The sequence below is a fragment of the Schistocerca gregaria genome, chromosome 2 (genome assembly GCF_023897955.1).
Source record: "Schistocerca gregaria isolate iqSchGreg1 chromosome 2, iqSchGreg1.2, whole genome shotgun sequence".
NCBI lineage: Eukaryota > Metazoa > Arthropoda > Insecta > Orthoptera > Acrididae > Schistocerca > Schistocerca gregaria.
In genome coordinates this window covers 394,758,433-394,777,862 of record NC_064921.1, presented here as the reverse complement: position 1 = coordinate 394,777,862, position 19,430 = coordinate 394,758,433, and the positions used below count along the sequence as shown (strand labels likewise).

At 45.3% G+C, this 19,430-nt stretch overlaps 1 protein-coding gene across 1 annotated transcript in view; it reads right to left on the bottom strand.

Annotated features, from left to right (window-relative positions):
• Positions 1-15,026, bottom strand: part of LOC126322142 (protein phosphatase PHLPP-like protein) — a 413,563-nt gene extending 398,537 nt beyond the window's left edge. The window contains exon 1 of the mRNA XM_049994260.1: positions 13,960-15,026. Within this exon, the coding sequence (XP_049850217.1) occupies positions 13,960-14,197 (238 nt within the window). The 5' untranslated portion in view covers positions 14,198-15,026. The remainder of the gene's footprint in view (positions 1-13,959) is intronic.
• Positions 15,027-19,430: the final 4,404 nt, after the last annotated feature.

The window sequence follows — 19,430 nt, the reverse complement described above, 5'->3', positions numbered from 1 at the left end:
TAAATTACTGTTTGAAGTTCCCCGTAGATCTCTTCAGACCTGAACTATCTGAACACTTAGTCAAAGCTGTCGTTAGATTTATGCATATTGTCCGGCGCAGATTAGACTTATGAGCTAGAAACGAATCATTCACTCGATTACCAAAAATGGGCTGCGTTCTTTTGCTGGTGAAATAATTGGCCAAGAAGTTGCACTTCTCTTTCAGTCGACCTTCGTAAGCTGTATTATCCATATTTCTGCTGGAAATGCCAGTTTGCCGTTGTGTTGATTGAGCCCCAATATTTTTCTGTTAAGTGCTTACCGCAGAACCTACACGTTACTCTGTTCGAAACTGGGTAGCGGTATTGATCAGAGGATGCAAAATTTTAGAAAGCTCAATGTGCAGCTAGTAGACACATAACAGTTTTTTGTGCTGCGCATCCAAACCGTGGACTGAATATCTTTATATTTCTGATTCCAAAGCCCGCGTGACCCACAGCATTTATGTCACAGACGTTTCATTCCAGCCGGCCGCGGTGGCCTCGCGGTTCTAGGCGCGCAGTCCGGAACCGTGCGACTGCTACGGTCGCAGGTTCGAATCCTGCCTCGGGCATGGATGTGTGTGATGTCCTTAGGTTAGTTAGGTTTAAGTAGTTCTAAGTTCTAGGGGACTGATGACCACAGCAGTTGAGTCCCATAGTGCTCAGAGCCAATTTCATTCCAGTGTTTCAAATGGGTCGTACTATTGCTACGGTGTTTCATCACATTTTCACATGGTTCTAGAGAGTGATATTTCAGAAATAACACGTTGGAAGAAAAGACAGTTGGATACTAAGAATATTTAACACTGTTAGTTCCAGTTCTTTACACAATGCACATAGATGTTCACTCAAATTGCCTATCGAATATAAACCAGATGGTATTCACATAAACTATGTGATCAAAAGTATCCGGACACCCCTCAAAAAAATACGTTTTTCATATTAGGTGCACTGTGCTGCCGCCTACTGCCAGGTACTCCGTATGAGCGACCTCAGTAGTCAGAATGGGGTGTTTGTCGGAACTCTCGGACTTTGAACGTGGTTAGGTAATTGGGTGTCACTTGTGTCACACGTCTGTACGCGAGATTTCCACGCTCCTACTCATCCCTAGGTCAACGTTTCCGATGTGATAGTGAAGTGGAAACGTGAAGGGACACGTAAAGCACAAAATCTCTTCTTAACAACACGGTGAAAGGCATGCCAGATATGTTCAATAATGTTCATGTCTGGGGAGTCTGGTGGCCAGCAGAAGCGGTTAAACTCACATTAGTGATCCTGTAGCCACTCTGTAGAAATTCCGGACATTTGGGGTGTCACATTGTCCTACTGTAACTTGCAAATCCGTCGGAATGCACAATGGACATGAATTGATGCAGGTGATCAGACAGGATGCTCACATACGCCTCACCAGTCAGAGTCGTGTTTAGACGTATCAGGGGTCCCAAATCATTTCAACTGCGCACGAGCCGGCAGTGGTGGCCGAGCGGTTCTAGGCGCTTCAGTCCGGAGCCGTGCCACTGCTACGGTCGCAGGTTCGAATCCTGCCTCAGGCATGGATGTGTGTGTTGTCCTTAGGTTAGTTAGGTTTAAGAAGTTCTACGTTCTAGGGCACTGATGACCTCAGATGTTAAATCCCATAGTTCTCAGAGCCATTTGAATCATTTGAACCAACTGCACATGACCCACACAATTACAGAGCCTCCACCAGCTTGAACAGTCCCTTGCTGACATGCAGGGACCATGGATTCCAGAGGTTGTCTCCACACCCCCACACATTCGTCCACTCGATATAATTGGAAACGAGGCTTGTCCGACCAGGCAGCGTGTTTCCAGTCACCAACAGTCCTATGTCAGTATTGAATGGCTCGGGTGACACGTAAAGCTTTGTGTCGAACAGTCATCAAGAGTAAACGAGACGGACTTCCGCTCCGAAACCCCATATTGATGATGTTTCGTTGAATGGTTCGCACGCTGACATTTCTTGATGGCATAGCATTGGAATCTGCAGCAATTTGCGGAAGGGTTGCATTTCTGTCACGTTGAAAGATTCTCTTCAGTCGTCGTTGGTCCCCTTCTTGCAGGGTATTTTTCTGGCCGCGGTTATGTCGGAGATTTTATGTTTGACCGGATTCCTGATATTCACGGTACACTCGAGAAATGGTCGTACGGGAAAATCCCCACTTCATCGCTACTTCGGAGATGCTGTGTCCCATCGCTCGTGCGCCGACTGTAACACCACGTTCAATCTCACTTAAATCTTGATAACCTGTCATTGTTGCCGCAGTAGCCGATCTAACGACTGCACCAGGCACTCGTTGGGCGTTGCCGACCGCAGTGCAGTATTCTGTTTTTTTTTTTTTTTTAATATACCTTTGTATTTGAATGTGCATGCCTGTAACTGTGTCTTTGGCGCTTCAGTGTGTGTGTGTCTGTTCTATCTGACATGTCCTAAAGAACGCACAAAGCCCGATCTCCTGGGTGAGTCCTAAATTGCGACTCGTTCATGGATAAGTGATGGTACACTAGTAGTGTGTAACAGGCAGGGAATTAGGGTAGGATGGGAAGCGTACTAAGCTGGCCGAGGCGGTTAAGGCGACTGCATTAAGCGGGAGATCCTGCTGCCAACTGTTTCATTTCAGTGCCCAAATGCGGCTAATGTCGTTAAAACCATTGAACAGTAATGGAAGGAGAGGTGGTGGCATCACGCCCTTAATCACCAGTCCTCACATCAATGGCATGGATTAAATTTCAGATCCTACCACAAGGTATGCAAAGCTGTTAATTTCAAGCTCGGCGTCTTCCTTGGTGCTATTCGAGAGCAGTAGGTTACGCGCTGACACTGGGTTTTATACTCCGCCTTATCTCATCCTCACCGTTGCCATCGGCATCATCATCTTAATACCAACACAGAACTGCACTACACAAGCATCCATTGCACTCACTGTTGCAACACAAATATAGATGCGACACAGCCGTCATATACCCGTAACGAAGGAGCGAATGTGCGCGGAGTCAGAACACACTTTCTGACAGGAAGCTGAACCCACAACGTCGGATATCCCAGCGATCAATGTCATGCAACATTTACATTTAATGATGCGCAGCCTGACGCCTATTGTGATCAGTAACTGAACAGTTGATACTTGCCCAGGTACCGAAGCCAGTCGTCTAAATACGTCCCCTTGTAATTTTTCCCAAAAGTCGATATTGTATTCGATATTGTATTCTGACGTGATGAAAATTTACTGCAGACTACATCGTAAAACTTAAATGTTTGCTGGGTTAAACTGAGCTTGCCAACAAACGTAGCCGACATTTATGACAGAATTCACAGATGGTACCGAAACACAGACACATGAACAAGCGTCGCCGACATTCATGATAGAATTCACAGATGGTTCCGAAACACAGGGGCTTCTTATTTTATCATCAAAAAGTTACAAAATCAGTAATGTTTAACGTTTGTGCAAAAGTTTGAATCCACATTGTCGAAGTTCTGAAAGCCTTTTCATTTTTTGCTGGACCACCTGAAAGAGACACAGCGACTGACAACTGATCTAATTACAATATTGGACTACTTACATGCGGAATCCAATGTTAATGAAGCAGACTGTCTCGCAATGTATATACACTCCTGGAAATTGAAATAAGAACACCGTGAATTGATTGTCCCAGGAAGAGGAAACTTTATTGACACATTCCTGGGGTCAGATACATCACATGATCACACTGACAGAACCACAGGCACATAGACACAGGCAACAGAGCATGCACAATGTTGGCACTAGTACAGTGTATATCCACCTTTCGCAGCAATGCAGGCTGCTATTCTCCCATGGAGACGATCGTAGAGATGTTGGACGTAGTCCTGTGGAATGGCTTGCCATGCCATTTCCACCTGGCGCCTCAGTTGGACCAGCGTTCGTGCTGGACGTGCAGACCGCGTGAGACGACGCTTCATCCAGTCCCAAACATGCTCAATGGAGGACAGATCCGGAGGTCTTGCTGGCCAGGGTAGTTGACTTACACCTTCTAGAGCACGTTGGGTGGCACGGGATACATGCGGACGTGCATTGTCCTGTTGGAACAGCAAGTTCCCTTGCCGGTCTAGGAATGGTAGAACGATGGGTTCGATGACGGTTTGGATGTACCGTGCACTATTCATTGTCCCCTCGACGATCACCAGAGGTGTACGGCCAGTGTATGAGATCGCTCCCCACACTATGATGCCGGGTGTTGGCCCTGTGTGCCTCGGTCGTATGCAGTCCTGATTGTGGCGCTCACCTGCACTGCGCCAAACACGCATACGACCATCATTGGCACCAAGGCAGGAGCGACTCTCATCGCTGAAGACGACACGTCTCCATTCGTCCCTCCATTCACGCCTGTCGCGACACCACTGGAGGCGGGCTGCACGATGTTGGGGCGTGAGCGGAAGACGGCCTAACGGTGTGCGGGACCGTAGCCCAGCTTCATGGAGACGGTTGCGAATGGTCCTCGCCGATACCCCAGGAGCAACAGTGTCCCTAATTTGCTGGGAAGTGGCGGTGCGGTCCCCTACGGCACTGCGTAGGATCCTACGGTCTTGGCGTGCATCCGTGTGTCGCTGCGGTCCGGTCCCAGGTCGATGGGGACGTGCACCTTCCGCCGACCACTGGCGACAACATCGATGTACTGTGGAGACCTCACGCCCCATGTGTTGATCAATTCGGCGGTACGTCCTCCAGGCCTCCCGCATGCCCACTATACGCCCTCGCTCAAAGTCCGTCAACTGCACATACGGTTCACTTCCACGCTGTCGCGGCATGCTACCAGTGTTAAAGACTGCGATGGAGCTCCATATGCCACGGCAAACTGGCTAACACTGACGGCGGCGGTGCACAAATGCTGCGCAGCTAGCGCCATTCGACGGCCAACACCGCGGTTCCTGGTGTGTCCGCTGTGCCGTGCGTGTGATCATTGCTTGTACAGCCCTCTCGCAGTGTCCGGAGCAAGTATGGTGGGTCTGCCACACCGGTGTCAATGTGTTCTTTTTTCCATTTCCAGGAGTGTATATTGAAGCACCGAAGAATTTGGTATCGTATGCTTATTCAAATACAGAGATATGTAAATAGGCAGAAGACGGCACTGCTGTTGGCAAAGCCTATGTATGGCAACAAGGATATGGCGCTGATCCAATGGCACGTTATCAAGACTTAAGGGTGTATGAAATTGGTGTTATAGTCGGCTCACGAGCGATCGGACACAGCATCTCCGAGGTAGCGATGAAGTGGCGATTTTCCCGTATGACCATTTCATGAGTGTATCATGAATATCAGGAATCCGGTCAAACATCAAATCTCCAAAATCGCTCTGACAAACCATTCAACGAAACATCATCGATATGGGCTTTCTAAGCAGAAGGCCCTCTCTTTTACCCTTGATGATTGCACGACACAAAGCTTTACGCCTCGCCTGGGCAATCAACACCAAAAATGTACTCTTGATGACTGGAAACATGTTGCCTGGCCGGACGTGTCTCGTTTCAAATTGTATCGGGCGGATGGACATGTACAGATATGGAGACAACCTCATGAATCAATGGACCCTGCATGTCAGGAGGGGACTGTTGAAGCTGGTGGAGGCTCTGCAATTGTGTGGGGCGTGTGGAGTTAAAGAAACCTCTGGAGGAAAGAGAACCGCTTGTATCAATATCAAGAGCTCGGATGGAAAACCAGTTACAAGCGAAGAAGGGAAGGCAGAAAGGAGGAAGGAGTATATAGAGGGTCAATACAAGGGCGATGAACTTGAGGACACTATTATGGAAATGTAGATGAAGATGAAATGGGAGATATGATACTGCGTGAAGAGTTTGGAAGAGCACTGAAAGACCTAAGTCGAAACAAGGCCCCGGGGGTAGACAACATTCCATCAGAACTACTGACAGCCTCGGGAGAGCCAGTCCTGACAAAACTCCACCATCTGGTGAGCAAAATGTATGAGACAGGCGAAAGTTGTTAAGGAAACAAAAGAAAAATTTGGAGTAGGAATTAAAATCCATGGAGAAGAAATAAAAACACTGAGGTTTTGCCGACGACATTATACTGTCAGAGGCAGCAATGGACCTGGAAGAGTAGCTGAACGGAATGGACAGTGCCTTGAAAGGAGGATATAGGATGAACATCAACAAAAGCAAAACAAGGATAATGGGATGTAGAAGAATTAAAGCGGTGATGCTGAGGGAAGTAGATCAGGAAATGAGACACTTAAAGTAGTAAATAAGTTTAGGTATTTGGGAAGCAAAATAACTTATGATGGTCGAAGTAGATAGGATATAAAATGTAGACTGGTTATGGGAAGATAAGCGTTTCTGAAGAAGAGAAGTTCGTTAACAGCGAGTATGGATTTAAGTGTCAGGAAGTCTTTTCTGAAAGTATTTGTATGGAGTGTAACCATGTATGGAAGTGAAACATGGACGATAAATAGTTTGGACAAGAAGAGAATAGAAGCTTCCTAAATGTGGTGCTACAGAAGAATGTTGAAGATTAGATGGGTAGATCACATAACTAATGAGTAGGTATAGAACAGAATTAGGGAGAAGAGAAAGTTGTGGCACAACTTGACTAGAAGGAGGGATCGGTTGGTACCACATGTTCTGAGGCATGAAGGGCTCACCAATTTAGAATTGGAGGGCAGCGTGGAGGGTAAAAATCGTAGAGGGAGACCAAGAGATGAATACGCTAAGCAGATTCAGAAGGATGTAGGTTGCAGTAGGTCCATGGACATGAAGAAGCTTGCACAGGATAGGGTAGCATGGAGAGCTACATCACACCAGTCTCTGGACAGAAGAGCACAACAACAACAACAACCGGTGCTTCTCGAATCACTTTGTTGGAAATGATTAGTTCCGACAGCTGATTGTGTAATCCGAAGCCTGGCTAACTACGAGGACATATTGCAAGAGCGCCTTCCATAGTTGATTTAAAGACATCTCCACGATCTGCAAGAGAAGAGGCAATTATACTTCTGCAGATCGTCCTGCTGTGGCTCAGCGACGCTAGCTCGTGTTGGCGGAGATAGGAGAGATCCAACTTGGCAGTCACATGTCGGAGAAATCGCACACTCAGAAAGGAAAGTGATACAGTGGGTTGCAGATCATTGAACCTACATGTAAGCTATGAAGCAGAACAAAAACATTGGTATCTAAGCAGTCGTTTCTAATTCCTGGTTATAAAAAAAAGTATATTCTGATATACAGAAACACTCGTAACTAACACAAATAAAGTATATTCGGCAGGAATGAATTAATGGACATCAAACAGACTGTCTTGGAATGAAAAGGATATGAAATCTGTGCTTAAAATCTGGAAACGCCCATTGCAAGCTATGGTAGTCATTTTCATCTTAAGTGTTCAATTATGTGCAATATTTAATTTGAGCACGTACGTCAGCCGCCGCGACATTAGCATTTCGGAAGAAGAAAATTCGTGTACCTCTGCGTACCACACGAGAGATACACCACTGAACAAGTGTTACTCGGTGAGCAGCCGCAAAGTTCTTTTCCACATAGGCTACTGCTGTCACAATAATAGTTTCGCCCATCGCGTTTCTACCGTAAACTTACGCCTCAGCTAGAGGCTAGGGACTTATTTTGTCTTTTAGATGGATGGTGGTCAACTTCACTACCACCGCAGTGCTCGGAGTATTTGAATGTAACCAAACAAGGACAATCGCTCGATTATGCCGGGAATGATGATGTGCTGATGCTGTTTCGACCAATGCGGTCACGTTTTGCGACGATTCGTTAGGGGTGTTGTGTATATTTAGGAATTACTGCAAAAAAACCGATCGATTTGAAAAAAAAACTCTCTCTTTTGCGCAATGGGTTTAAAGTTGAAGATGTATTGAGGTAAGACTGGGACGAAATGGACGATCTTTAGACATTTGGCGCGTCACATAACAATTGAAATATGCCGAAGAACAACAACAGCGTTTCTGGCAGTGAACTTCTGTTCTATTCGTAGACACACTTAAGAAAACACCAAATGTTAAAGGATATAGACACGTTATATAGCGTTGTGTACCATGTACAGTAGAGGACAAACTGGAGATGATGACTATGTCAATTTGAAAAAGCACCCTGTCGTAAAGCATCGCCTGTAAGGCAACAGTTTATGAACAATAATATTCCTGAAATGGACTGACATGCCCAGAGTCGCAACTCGAACCCAGCTGAACAACGCTAGGATGAGTTACAATGTCGACTTCTCTTGAGACTACAACGCCCAACATCAGTAACTTGTCGACTCTTGGCGAAGAATGGGCTGCCATTCCTTTACAGAAATTCAGAACCTCACTGAAAGTGGCCACAACAGAGTCCAAGCTGTCAAATAGGCAAATATGGACTACTCCATACTAATGTCCAGTATTAGGTGTCCGCATAATATTTGTCAGATAGTGTACGTTGTTACACTTAGGTAAGTTTCATAAAAAGTTGATCAACTCGGTGGTGATGAACGAGTGAACGAGGGCTTTACAGCACACAAGATTATGTATTGGACTGGAAGCAAAAAACTGGAGGTCCTGCACAGCCTTAAGGAAATTATTATGAAAGAATGTTCCGATCAGTGGAAGGAACGAATCTAGACATTTCTGGAATAAAGTGAGTCCCACTTTGCAAGCTACCATCACTAGGTGTGCCCGGCAAGCACATAAAATTGTAGCTTCTGTTTCCTTCCTTTTGTGGCAGACCTCACACAAGATAGTTTCCTGCTGATCGCAAGAACACATCTGTAGGAACCTGCACGTCCACTGCAGCTGCAAAGATTGATTTTGATGAATCGTGTCGCAACGTAACAACAGAGTTCTCGACCGGAAAGCAGTCGTGCACTGACGCGCTATTACAACTACCAGGAACCTCTTGGTGAGCAACGACGTTTCCACGTTGTAAGCCTCACAGACCAGTTGCTTATTCCCAATGGATTCTGACACAGAACACATTTGAAATATAATTTTTTAGTCTACCGTTGTTCGGACAATCTAGCGTCTGAATATTGGATTCGCCGTTGATTACTTTTTTTACTGTTGTAAGAACCAGTGGTCTAAGGATAGCGTCATTTAATAGTAATGAAAAAGTCTTGGGTTCGAATCTGAAAAGAGCAGTGCTAAGGTTCAATCTAGATTCAGCAGGGGTCAGTGAAGTAAAATGGAAAGAAGACCAGGATCTCTGGTCTGATGAGTATAGGGTAATATCAACAGCAGAAGAAAGTGGTATAATGGGTGTAGGATTCCTCACGACAAGGAACGTAGGACATAGAGTGAGCTACTGGTGGCAAGCAGGTGATGAAGGCATAGAAAAAGTATGTGAGGTGTGTAATGTATGAACATCTTCTTCACACATTCCACCCACTACATACATATGTCATACTTGGTACCACGCATTTGTGATAGTAAAATTGAGATATATTGGTCCGCTTGCGACAGCGTGTGTACCTAATTCGTTCCAAAACTCCTCTCATAAAAACGGAATTTTCCAGTGCTCATACCTCGGGATCTATTACTGACAGAAACGTAGGGTCAAGAGTTTTTGAAAGTGTGAACATTACATTTTCCCTCCTGCTTATGCAAAAGGAGCAAATCGGGTGGTTCCCTTTGAACTGGTGTGGTCTGCTGTGGGTTTGATGTGAGTTACGGAAGCACAATTAGTTCATGGGTAGTCCCTAGGAAAACCCCACAAAAGCTTTCTTTATTATATGTTATCCGTCACCAGCGGTCCAAAACCCAGCCGAGGATTCCAAGACGGCTACGTACAGAAAATGGCTGTAATCTTTACGATCTATTCGTAAGATTCTGAGATCAAATAATCTTGAAAATTTTCTTTGTATCGTTTCCCTTTTCTAAGATAAAAAGGTTCAAATTTACCACATTTGTACACGTAAAATATGCACGGAAGATCCTGTATCAGGTGGAAACGTAGTTTATAAAAGACCTAGCTCGGAGAAAGTTGCTGTAAAGTGTTTCCGTTTTCGTATGGGAATCCTGTGTTATAGTACAGAAACACACACAAAATTTTTTTGCACGTAAAATACAGTCAGAGGTCTAAAATTACTTTACATTATACCAATTTCACATAAGTAAACTATCAAAATTTCCCTGGCCAGTACATTTCTTTTCATATTAGTTAAATGCCTATCGGAGCACAAAAAATTCGAATGTGTTTCTAGTTATTTAAGAAGCTCTGACTGAAAAGTGGAGTATCAGCTACCTCATTCTACATTCCTCAGCACCTAAAAAAATTTCTAATTGCGAACATATTCACGCTTTTTTAAACATGCAACTGAACTCAAACTCCAACAGTAATTGTAACTTATTCACACACACACTATCCTACCGCTGTAAGTCTCTCATATCCGTCCACCCCCAGTTGTTCTTCTTTGCTCACTCGTTCAGCCCAATTCATTATCTCTTTGCCTCCGTCTGTCCTCTCCTGTGTCACAACCACAGCCCCCTCCGTTCTGTCTTACTGCTACAGTCTCGTCTCACTGTCACTGTCTCCCTCTTGCTCTCTCTTACGGCTACTGTCTCATTCCTGTCTTTCCTTCATCCCTACCTCTGCTGGCTCTTCTCACTGTCATTATCTCTCTCTTCCTCTTGGTCATTGACATATACTCTGTCTTTTATAACACTGACTCTCTCTCACTTTATCTTTATTCCTGTCCCCAAGGCACGGTCTCCTTCATTCTTCTCCTAGAATGTTCTGTTACTGTCAACTGAACTCCATAGCCACTGTGTTCATCTCTTTCTCTCGCACTGCCATTGTCTTCATCGCTCTTTCTATAACACAACGACTGTTACTGGCTTCCAGTATTTATCACTTTTACGTGTCTTTTCTACTGCCATAGTCTTATTCTCTCTCAGCATAAAGAAGCGCGAATATGTTGGCATGACAACATTTCTGCGAAATTTTTAAAGGTTCTGACGAAGGTAGAATCAGGCAGCTAAAATTCCACTTTTAGTCAGAGTTTTTAAAATAAACAGTAACATGTTCACACTCTTTGTACTCCGACAGGAACAGTTTTCCGTTGGTTCCCTTCTTTTTCCTGCCGCAGCAGGGCATGTAACTCACATGAAAAGAAATGTAATTTAGATAGTTTACTTATGTGGGTTTGAAATAACGAAAAACTACTTTTTATACCTCAGAACGGATTTTACGAGCAAAAAATTTCGCATGCTTCTCAGACGGTAACAAACACTTTACAGCATATTATTACTCCGTGCTCCATCGCCTTGTAAACTACGTTTTCATCTCACACCTGATTTTACGTGCGTATTTTAAATATACAAGCATGGTAACTTTGAACCTCTGTACCTCGGAAACTGATAAACATATGAAGAACATTTTCAAGTTTATTTGAGATCGAGATCTTAGGAATACATCATAAGAATTCCAACTGTTTTCTGTGCCGTGGTACCCAATAAACAAGTTTGTGGGATGTTTTTCAATACCTGATAAAGATATTTGAAAACGGTGGAATGGATCTTCCAGATGAATGCCTAGAGAACATATCGTTAAAATGTGAGCAATTTGCTGTCGCTATTTATTATTTAGATCTCGCATGGTACCGTATTTTACGTGTAAAAGTACATTAAGTTTGAATATCTGTATCTTGGAAACAGATAAAGGTGCCTAGAAAATTTTCAAGGTTGTTCGAGATCGTGATTTTGGGAATACTTCGTAAAAATTTGAGTCATTTGCTGTGCATAGCCGCCTTGGTATTTTTGGTTGGATTTTTATCCGCTGGTGACGGTGAAAATATAGTAGAAAAATCAGTTTTGTGGGGTTTTCCGAGGAACTACCCACGAACTAATGTTGCTTTCATATGCCCCTTAAGGCTTGTCGTAGGCCACATCAAATCCAAAAAGAACTAACCGATTTTTTTCACTTGTCTAAGCGGGAGAAAGTGTGTAATATTAATGCATTGACCCTGTCCGGTAGGATAGTGACAGTAAGACGATTCTTCTGTTGGGTATACGAATTGTCGCTAGGCCAAGGGATATCCAAAACCCATGACGCTACCTTTTTACCACTAACAGAACCCGTGATATGAGCACCAGAACATCCCGTCTCAGGCGCGGCGTTTTGGAACAATTAGATACTGTGCTATCGCATGCGTGTCGACACACTGAAGTCATACAAACTTTGTGAGATAGCCTGTCACGTATGCCAAACGTGGTGTAAATATGTTAATTAGTTTGGATGCTATAATACATTAAAATTGCATTATATCTTGTCAGATACTTTGTATTTGATTTTAGACTTTTGGGAGATGTGTTCCAAAATGTCATAATGTTGAAGAGTTGCTTGCAACATAACACGTAAGTACCATTATGTTTTGAGTTATCAAGATTTGTTATTTCATTTTTTTGACCTTTCCGTATTTTATTTGGAGACTGCTTGCTTTCTGAATCCTTGACACTGTGTGTCGAAACTGCAATCGCAATTAACAGCCAAATGCGGAACGACTTCATTCAATAATTACCATAACGCTACGGACCCAGACCTCATAAAAACTCTACAGTCATTTCTGTTTGCTAAGAAATTTTCAGTCAAAGTTTTGCACCTGGTCTGGCAGAGGCATTTTATTTACTAGTGGAGTGAATGAGTAACCTACGTACTTACTCTACTAGCAAGTAAAACAATAATGAAGTGAATAAGAGTGGAAGACCAAGAACGTAGTGCACGGATTAAAATGGGTGTAAGACCGGGAGGCAGTCTTTCGCCCGTGTGTTCAATCTGCACGTCGGAAAAGAAATGGCGAAAATAAAAGAAACGTTCAGGAGTGGGACTCAAATTCACGGTGAAAGGATATCAATGATAAGATTCTTTGATAACACTGCTGTCCTGAGTGAAAGTGAAGAAGAATCACATGATCTGCTCAATGGAATGAACAGTCTAATTGAGTACAGAATATGGATTGACAGTAAATCGAAGGAAGACGATGATAATGAAAAGTAACAGAGATGAGAACAGCGAGAGAAACCTAACATCATCATTGGTGATCAAGAAGCAGATGAAGTTCAGGTTCTTCTGCTACCAAGGCAGCAAAATAACCCATGACGGACGGAGCAACGAGAACACAAAAAGCTGCCTAGCACTGACAAAAAGGGCATTCCTGACCAAGAGATGTCTACTAGCGTGCAACATAAGTCTAAATTTGAGGTAGAAATTTCTCACAATGTGCGTTTGGAACACAGCATTGTATGACAGTCAGACGTGGACTGTGGGAAAACCAGACCAGAAGAGAATAGAAGCTAGAGAAAAATGTTGAAAATTAGGTGGACTGGTAAGGAAAGAAATGAGGAAGTTCTGGAAAGAATGGAAGAGGAAAGGAATATCTGGAAAAACTGAGAAGAAGAAGGGACAGGGTGACAGGAAAGCTATTAAAACATCGGGGAATAACTTCTATAGTACTAGAGACGACTGATGACTCAAAGAATGTGCGCCAGCGGGATTAGACGAGCGGTTTCAGGCGCTGCAGCCATGCCATGGACTGTGCGGCTGGTCCCGGCGGAGGTTCGAGTCCTCCTTCGGGCATGGGTGTGTGTGTTTGTCCTTAGGATAATTCAGGTTAAGTAGTGTGTAAACGTAGGGACTTATGACCTTAGCAGTTAAGTCCCATAAGATTTCACACACATTTTAACAATTTTTTTTTCATAGAATGTGCGTGATCCCTTGTGCTATTCACAGCGGAGTCAGTGATTTTCACTTGCCTCTAGATGACTGGGTGTTTGTGTTGTCCTCGTCATTTCATCATCGTTCATGAAAGTGGCGAAACTGGACTGAGTAAGAGTTGGGAATTTCAACGGGCGCCGATAACCGCGCTGTTGAACTCCCCACAAAGCAAACATCACCATCATCAAAGAATGTGAGGGTGGAGTGAGCTGCGTGGTATGTACTTACGGCGACCGGCACGCGCCTCCTGCTCGAAGAAGTGTATCTTGTGGCGGACGCTGTCTTCGGGCTGGGCGCCGTGCTGGCGCCGCTTGCTGAGGTAGTCGCTGTTGGACGAGAGTCCTCGCGTCGACGCCAGGCGCCGCGAGTGCCGGCGCGCCAGGGCACGCCCGCCTTCCGCCTCTGCACACGGCGGCGACTCCTCCGGGCTGCACGGCTTCACCTCGATAACCGTCACTTTCACCATGGCCTCTGCCAAGCAGAGTTCATTCCGGGCACTATCGACTTCCACTGCACCCACTGTAGAGTCGATCTACGTTATATCTAGCACTTTCACTGTAAGCACAAATAATTCCATCGTTCTGTATTACGGAGACATCGTTGGCTACGTTAACCCGCAGCAGTCGATAAGGACAAGCGCATGTGGCACCGGTCCGTTCTGAAGCGGGCGAGCGGCACGTGTAGCTGGACACGCAGCGATCGGCAGCCGCGTCACGCGTCGGCGGCTTACCCCAGCGGGACGCGCGCCAAGTCCAGATATCTCCCAGCGGGCGAGCTTCCCTTTCTGCGAGCGTCGCTCTGGAGACCGCCCGTGCACTACACTGCTGCCAACAGCAGGTAGGGGAGGGATGCGCGTTTCCTTAACTCCACTGACGTCTCGTGTTTCTTCACGGCCTGTGAACACAGGCTGCTCAACTGCCTCTTGTGCTGCTGCCGGCAAGAGTGTGTAGCAGCACTAGTTCACTTTCAAATGGACGAACTGCAGCAAAGTAACACTTAAGGTCTCCGCTGTCACACATTACCCACTGAGACTCGCTTCATCTCAGAATGGATAACCGACAACAGCCTGTAATGTGCTATTGTTTAACACAAACACTTCGACTACAACAGTCAACACTGGAAAAATCGCGTAGCGTGACAGCAGAGTGATGATTTACACTGTCACGTCCCACACGATCGCTGCGTTGCGGTACTGAAACTGTGCAGCAGGTGGCCGGGTACAGTCGCGTACGAAGGACAGCCAGTTAACTCGGTAGCCGCGGCGGCGCTGGCGGTGCGGCTGCCGTGACGCAACTGACGCCGGCGGCGCGGCGCTGTGCCGTGCTGCTGTGCGCTGCGGCTGACGTAACGATGCGTGTCGCCGGGGTAGTGGAGTGGCGGCGTGGCGCGGGGCGCAGCGCCGGATGTGCGTGTCTGTTCGCCCGCGGTGGGGTGCGCCCCGACGGCAGACTCACTTCCGCTTCCAGCGGGGGTGGCCCCCTGCCTCGGCCAGTTACTTACTCGCTTCCTCCGCCACCTGCTACTCACGCTTCGTGACACTGATATTTTCTCGTTATTGCGGTTTTCAAGATAAAGTCTTACCAAACCTCATTGCAGCATCCCTGAATATGGAAGTAAATAGGTTTTTTTTTTTTTTTTTTTTTTTTTTTTTTTAAGGGAAGAAGGTTTATCTGTTTAGCAAGAGTAATAGAAGGCAGATTTCAGACTACCTAACAGATCAAAACGAAAATTTCTGTACCGACACTGACAATGTTGAGTGTTTATGGAAAAAGTTCAAGGCAATCGTAAAATGCGTTTTAGATAGGTACGTGCCGAATAAAACTGTGAGGAACAGGAAAAACTCGCCGTTGTTCAACAACAAAGTTAGGAAACTACTGCGAAAGCAAACAGAGCTTCACTGCAAGTTTAAACGCAGCCAAAACCTCTCAGACAAACAGAAGCTAAACGATGTCAAAGTTAGCGTGAGGATGGCTATGCGTGAAGCGTTCAGTGAATTCGAAAGTAAAATTCTGTGTACCGACTTGACAGAAAATCCTAGGAAGTTCTGGTCTTACGTTAAATCAGTGAGTGGCTTTAAACAGCATATCCAGACAATCCGGGATGATGATGGCATTGAAACAGAGAATGAGACGCGTAAAGCTGAAATACTAAACACCTTTTTCCAAAGCTGTTTCACAGAGGAAGACCGCACTGTAGTTCCTTCTCTAAACCCTCGCACAAACGAAAAAATGGCTGACATCGAAATAAGTGTCCAAGGAATAGAAAATCAACTGGATCACTCAACAGAGGAAAGCCCACTGGACCTGACGGAATACCAATTCGATTCTACGCGAGTACGCGAAAGAATTTGCCTCCCTTCTAACAGCCGTGTACAGCAAGTCTCAAGAGGAACGGAAGGTTCCAAATCATTGGAAAATAGCACAGGTAGTCCCAGTCTTCAAGAAGGATCGTCGAGCAGATGCGCAAAACTATAGACCTATATCTCTGGCGGCGATCTGTTGTAGAATTTCAGAGCATCTGTTTTGGTCGTATATCCTTTCATTTCTGGAAACCCAGAATCTACTCTGTAGTAATCAAAATGGATTCCGGAAACAGCGATCGTGTGAGACCCAACTCGCTTTATTTGTTCATGAGACCTAGAAAATATTAGATACAGGCTCCCAGGTAGATGCTATTTTTCTTGACTTCCGGAAGGCGTTCGATACATTTACGCACTGTCGCCTGATAAACAAAGTAAGAGCCTACGGAATATCAGACCAGCTGTGTGGCTGGATTGAAGAGTTTTTAGCAAACAGAACACAGCATGTTGTTCTGACGTCTACAGACGTTAAAGTAACCTCTGGCGTGCCACAGGGGAGTGTTATCGGACAATTGCTTTTCACAATATATATAAGTGACCTAGTAGATAATGTCGGAAGTTCCATGTGGCTTTTCGCGGATGATGCTGTAGTATACAGAGAAGTTGCAGCATTAGAAAATTGTAGTGAAATGTAGGAAGATCTGCAGCGGATAGGCACTTGGTGCAGGGAGTGGTAACTGACTCTTAACATAGACAAATGTAATGTATTGCGAATACATAGAAAGAAGGATCCTTTACTTTATGATTACATGATAGCGGAACAAACACTGGTAGCAGATACTTCTGTAATTTATCTCGGAGTATACGTGCGGAACGATATGAAGTGGAATGATCATACAAAATTAATTGTTGGTAAGGCGGGTACCAGATTGAGGTTCATTGGGAGAGTCCTTAGAAAATGTAGTCCATCAACAAAGTAGGTGGCTTCCAAAACACTCGTTCGACCTATACTTGAGTACTGCTCATCAGTGTGGGATCCGTACCAGATCGGGTTGATGGAGGAGATAGAGAAGATCCAAAGCAGAGCGGCGCGTTTCGTCACAGGGTTATTTGGTAACCGTGATAGCGTTACGGAGATGTTTAGCAAACTCAAGTGGCAGACACTGCAAGAGAGGCGCTCTGCATCGGGGTGTAGGTTGCTCGCCAGGTTTCGAGAGGGTGCGTTTGTGGATGAAGTATCGAATGAATATATCGCTTCCCCCTACTTATACCTCCCGAGGAGATCACGGATATAAAATTAGAGAGATTCGATAGCGCAAGGAGGCTTTCCGGCAGTGGTTCTTCCCACGAACCATGCGCGACTGGAACAGAAATGGGAGGTAATAACAGTGGCACGTAAAGTACCCTCCACCACACACCGTTGAGTGGCTTGCGGAGTATAAATGTAGATATAGAAGTAGATGTATTCCCTGAGTACTGGGAGGCGTTCGATACAGCTCCACATTCCCGCATAATGCACAAAATATGAGCCTACGAAATGTAAGACCAGATGTGTGATAGGACTGAAGAGTTTACAGCAGACTCAACACAGCATGTCATTCGCAACAGACAGAAATCTGAGAGCTAAAAGCAACTTCAGAGTACCCTAAGGGAGTGTCATGGTACCTTACGTTTCACAAGAAATGTACGCTGAGGTGACAAAAGTCGTGGGATTCCTCCTAATGTCGCGTCGGACCTCCTTATGCCCGGCGTAGTGCAGCAGCTCGACATGGCATGAACTCAACTAGTCGTTGGAAGTATCCTGCAGAAATATTGAGCCATGTTGTCTCTATAGTCGTCCATAACTAAGACAGTGTTGTCGCTGCAGGATTCTGTGCACGAACTGTCCTCTCGATTATGTCCCATTACTGTTCTAGGGGATTCATGTAGCACGATCTGGCTGGCCAAACTTTACAGAAGCTCTCCTGCGAACCTATCACTCCTGAAAGAAAGAATTTTGCGGAGACATGGTTTAGCCACAACCTAGGGGATGTTTCTACAATGAGATTTTAACTGTGCAGCGGAGTGTGCGCTGATGTGGAACTTCCTGGCAGATTGAAACATTGTGCCGGACCGAGACTCGAGCTCGCGACCTTTGCCTTTCGCGGGCAAGTGCTCTACCAATGAGCTACCCAAGCACGACTCACGCCCGCTCCTCACAGCTTATTTCTGCCAGTACCTCGTCTCCTACCTTCCAAACTTTCCCCTAGGCTGTGGCTAAGCCATGTCTCCGCAATATCCTTTCTTTCAGGGGTGCTAGTTCTGCAAGTTTCGCAGGAGAGCTTCTATAAAGTTTGGAAGGTAGGAGACCAGGTACTGGCAGAAGTAAAGCTCTGAGGACGGGGCTTGAGTCGTGCTTGGGTAGCTCAGTGGGTAGAGCACCTGCCCGCGAAAGGCAAAGGTCCGGAGTTCGAGTCTCGGTCCGGCACATAATTTTAATCTGTCAGGAAGTTTCAATGTCATTTATGTCATACACATTTTTTTATATACAGAATGCAATAGGTGATAGGTATTATGGGTGGGAAAGGACTTCAGTATGGGGCTGTCTTTAGGAATATGGTGGATCTCGCAAGGAGGACAGGAGAGTGAGCTTTTGCATTAAAACTTTTGGTAGTGGTTTTATGGGTGGTAGAAGGGGCATCAGATGACTTGGAGTTTGATTTTGCGGGGGAGGGGGGCGGCGGAATAAACTCTCTGTTTTGGCTGATGTACTCAATTTGGTAAGGTACATCGGTACACAGGCAGACAAAGCATGTGAGAATAAGCTAATAATAGAGATAGCGGTATGGATCTTCAGAATCCCTCACATAACCTCAACTGTCATCTCTAGATTCACTGTCTTGCCCATGGAAGTGATGGCCTTTGGGGAGATGGCTAGGAACGGAGGTATTACAAGGGTTTGATGTTGTCAAATAAGGCAAGCTATTGGAGTAGCAATGTGTGGAGATTAGGATCTGAGGAGGAGTTTATAAGATCATAATTATTTTGGGGGGAAATTTGAAGGATTTGGTGGGTAGGTGTATATTTTGGGGCCTTATTATTCAAGGTTTTGGGATTTCGGAGCTTTGGGTCTGGCCAAGAGAGAGTAGAGGTGGGTATGCGTCCTCAAGAAGACTGATTAAGAGGAATGAACACTTCTGTCGAATGGTGTATTCCGTGCTGTTCGATAGGGTGATTGCTGTGTCTATATCTTGGCTGCTGTCTCTTCATCCTTCATCCTTCATCGAATACGCTGATTGGAGGAAATATTTCAGTTTGGCCTGGAGCGATGATGTCCAGGTGAAGATGCCATATGTGGCTGGTACTGCTCATGATGGTGCTGGTGCTGGCGATGATTCTGGTTTTGCAGGTATCAGTGCTG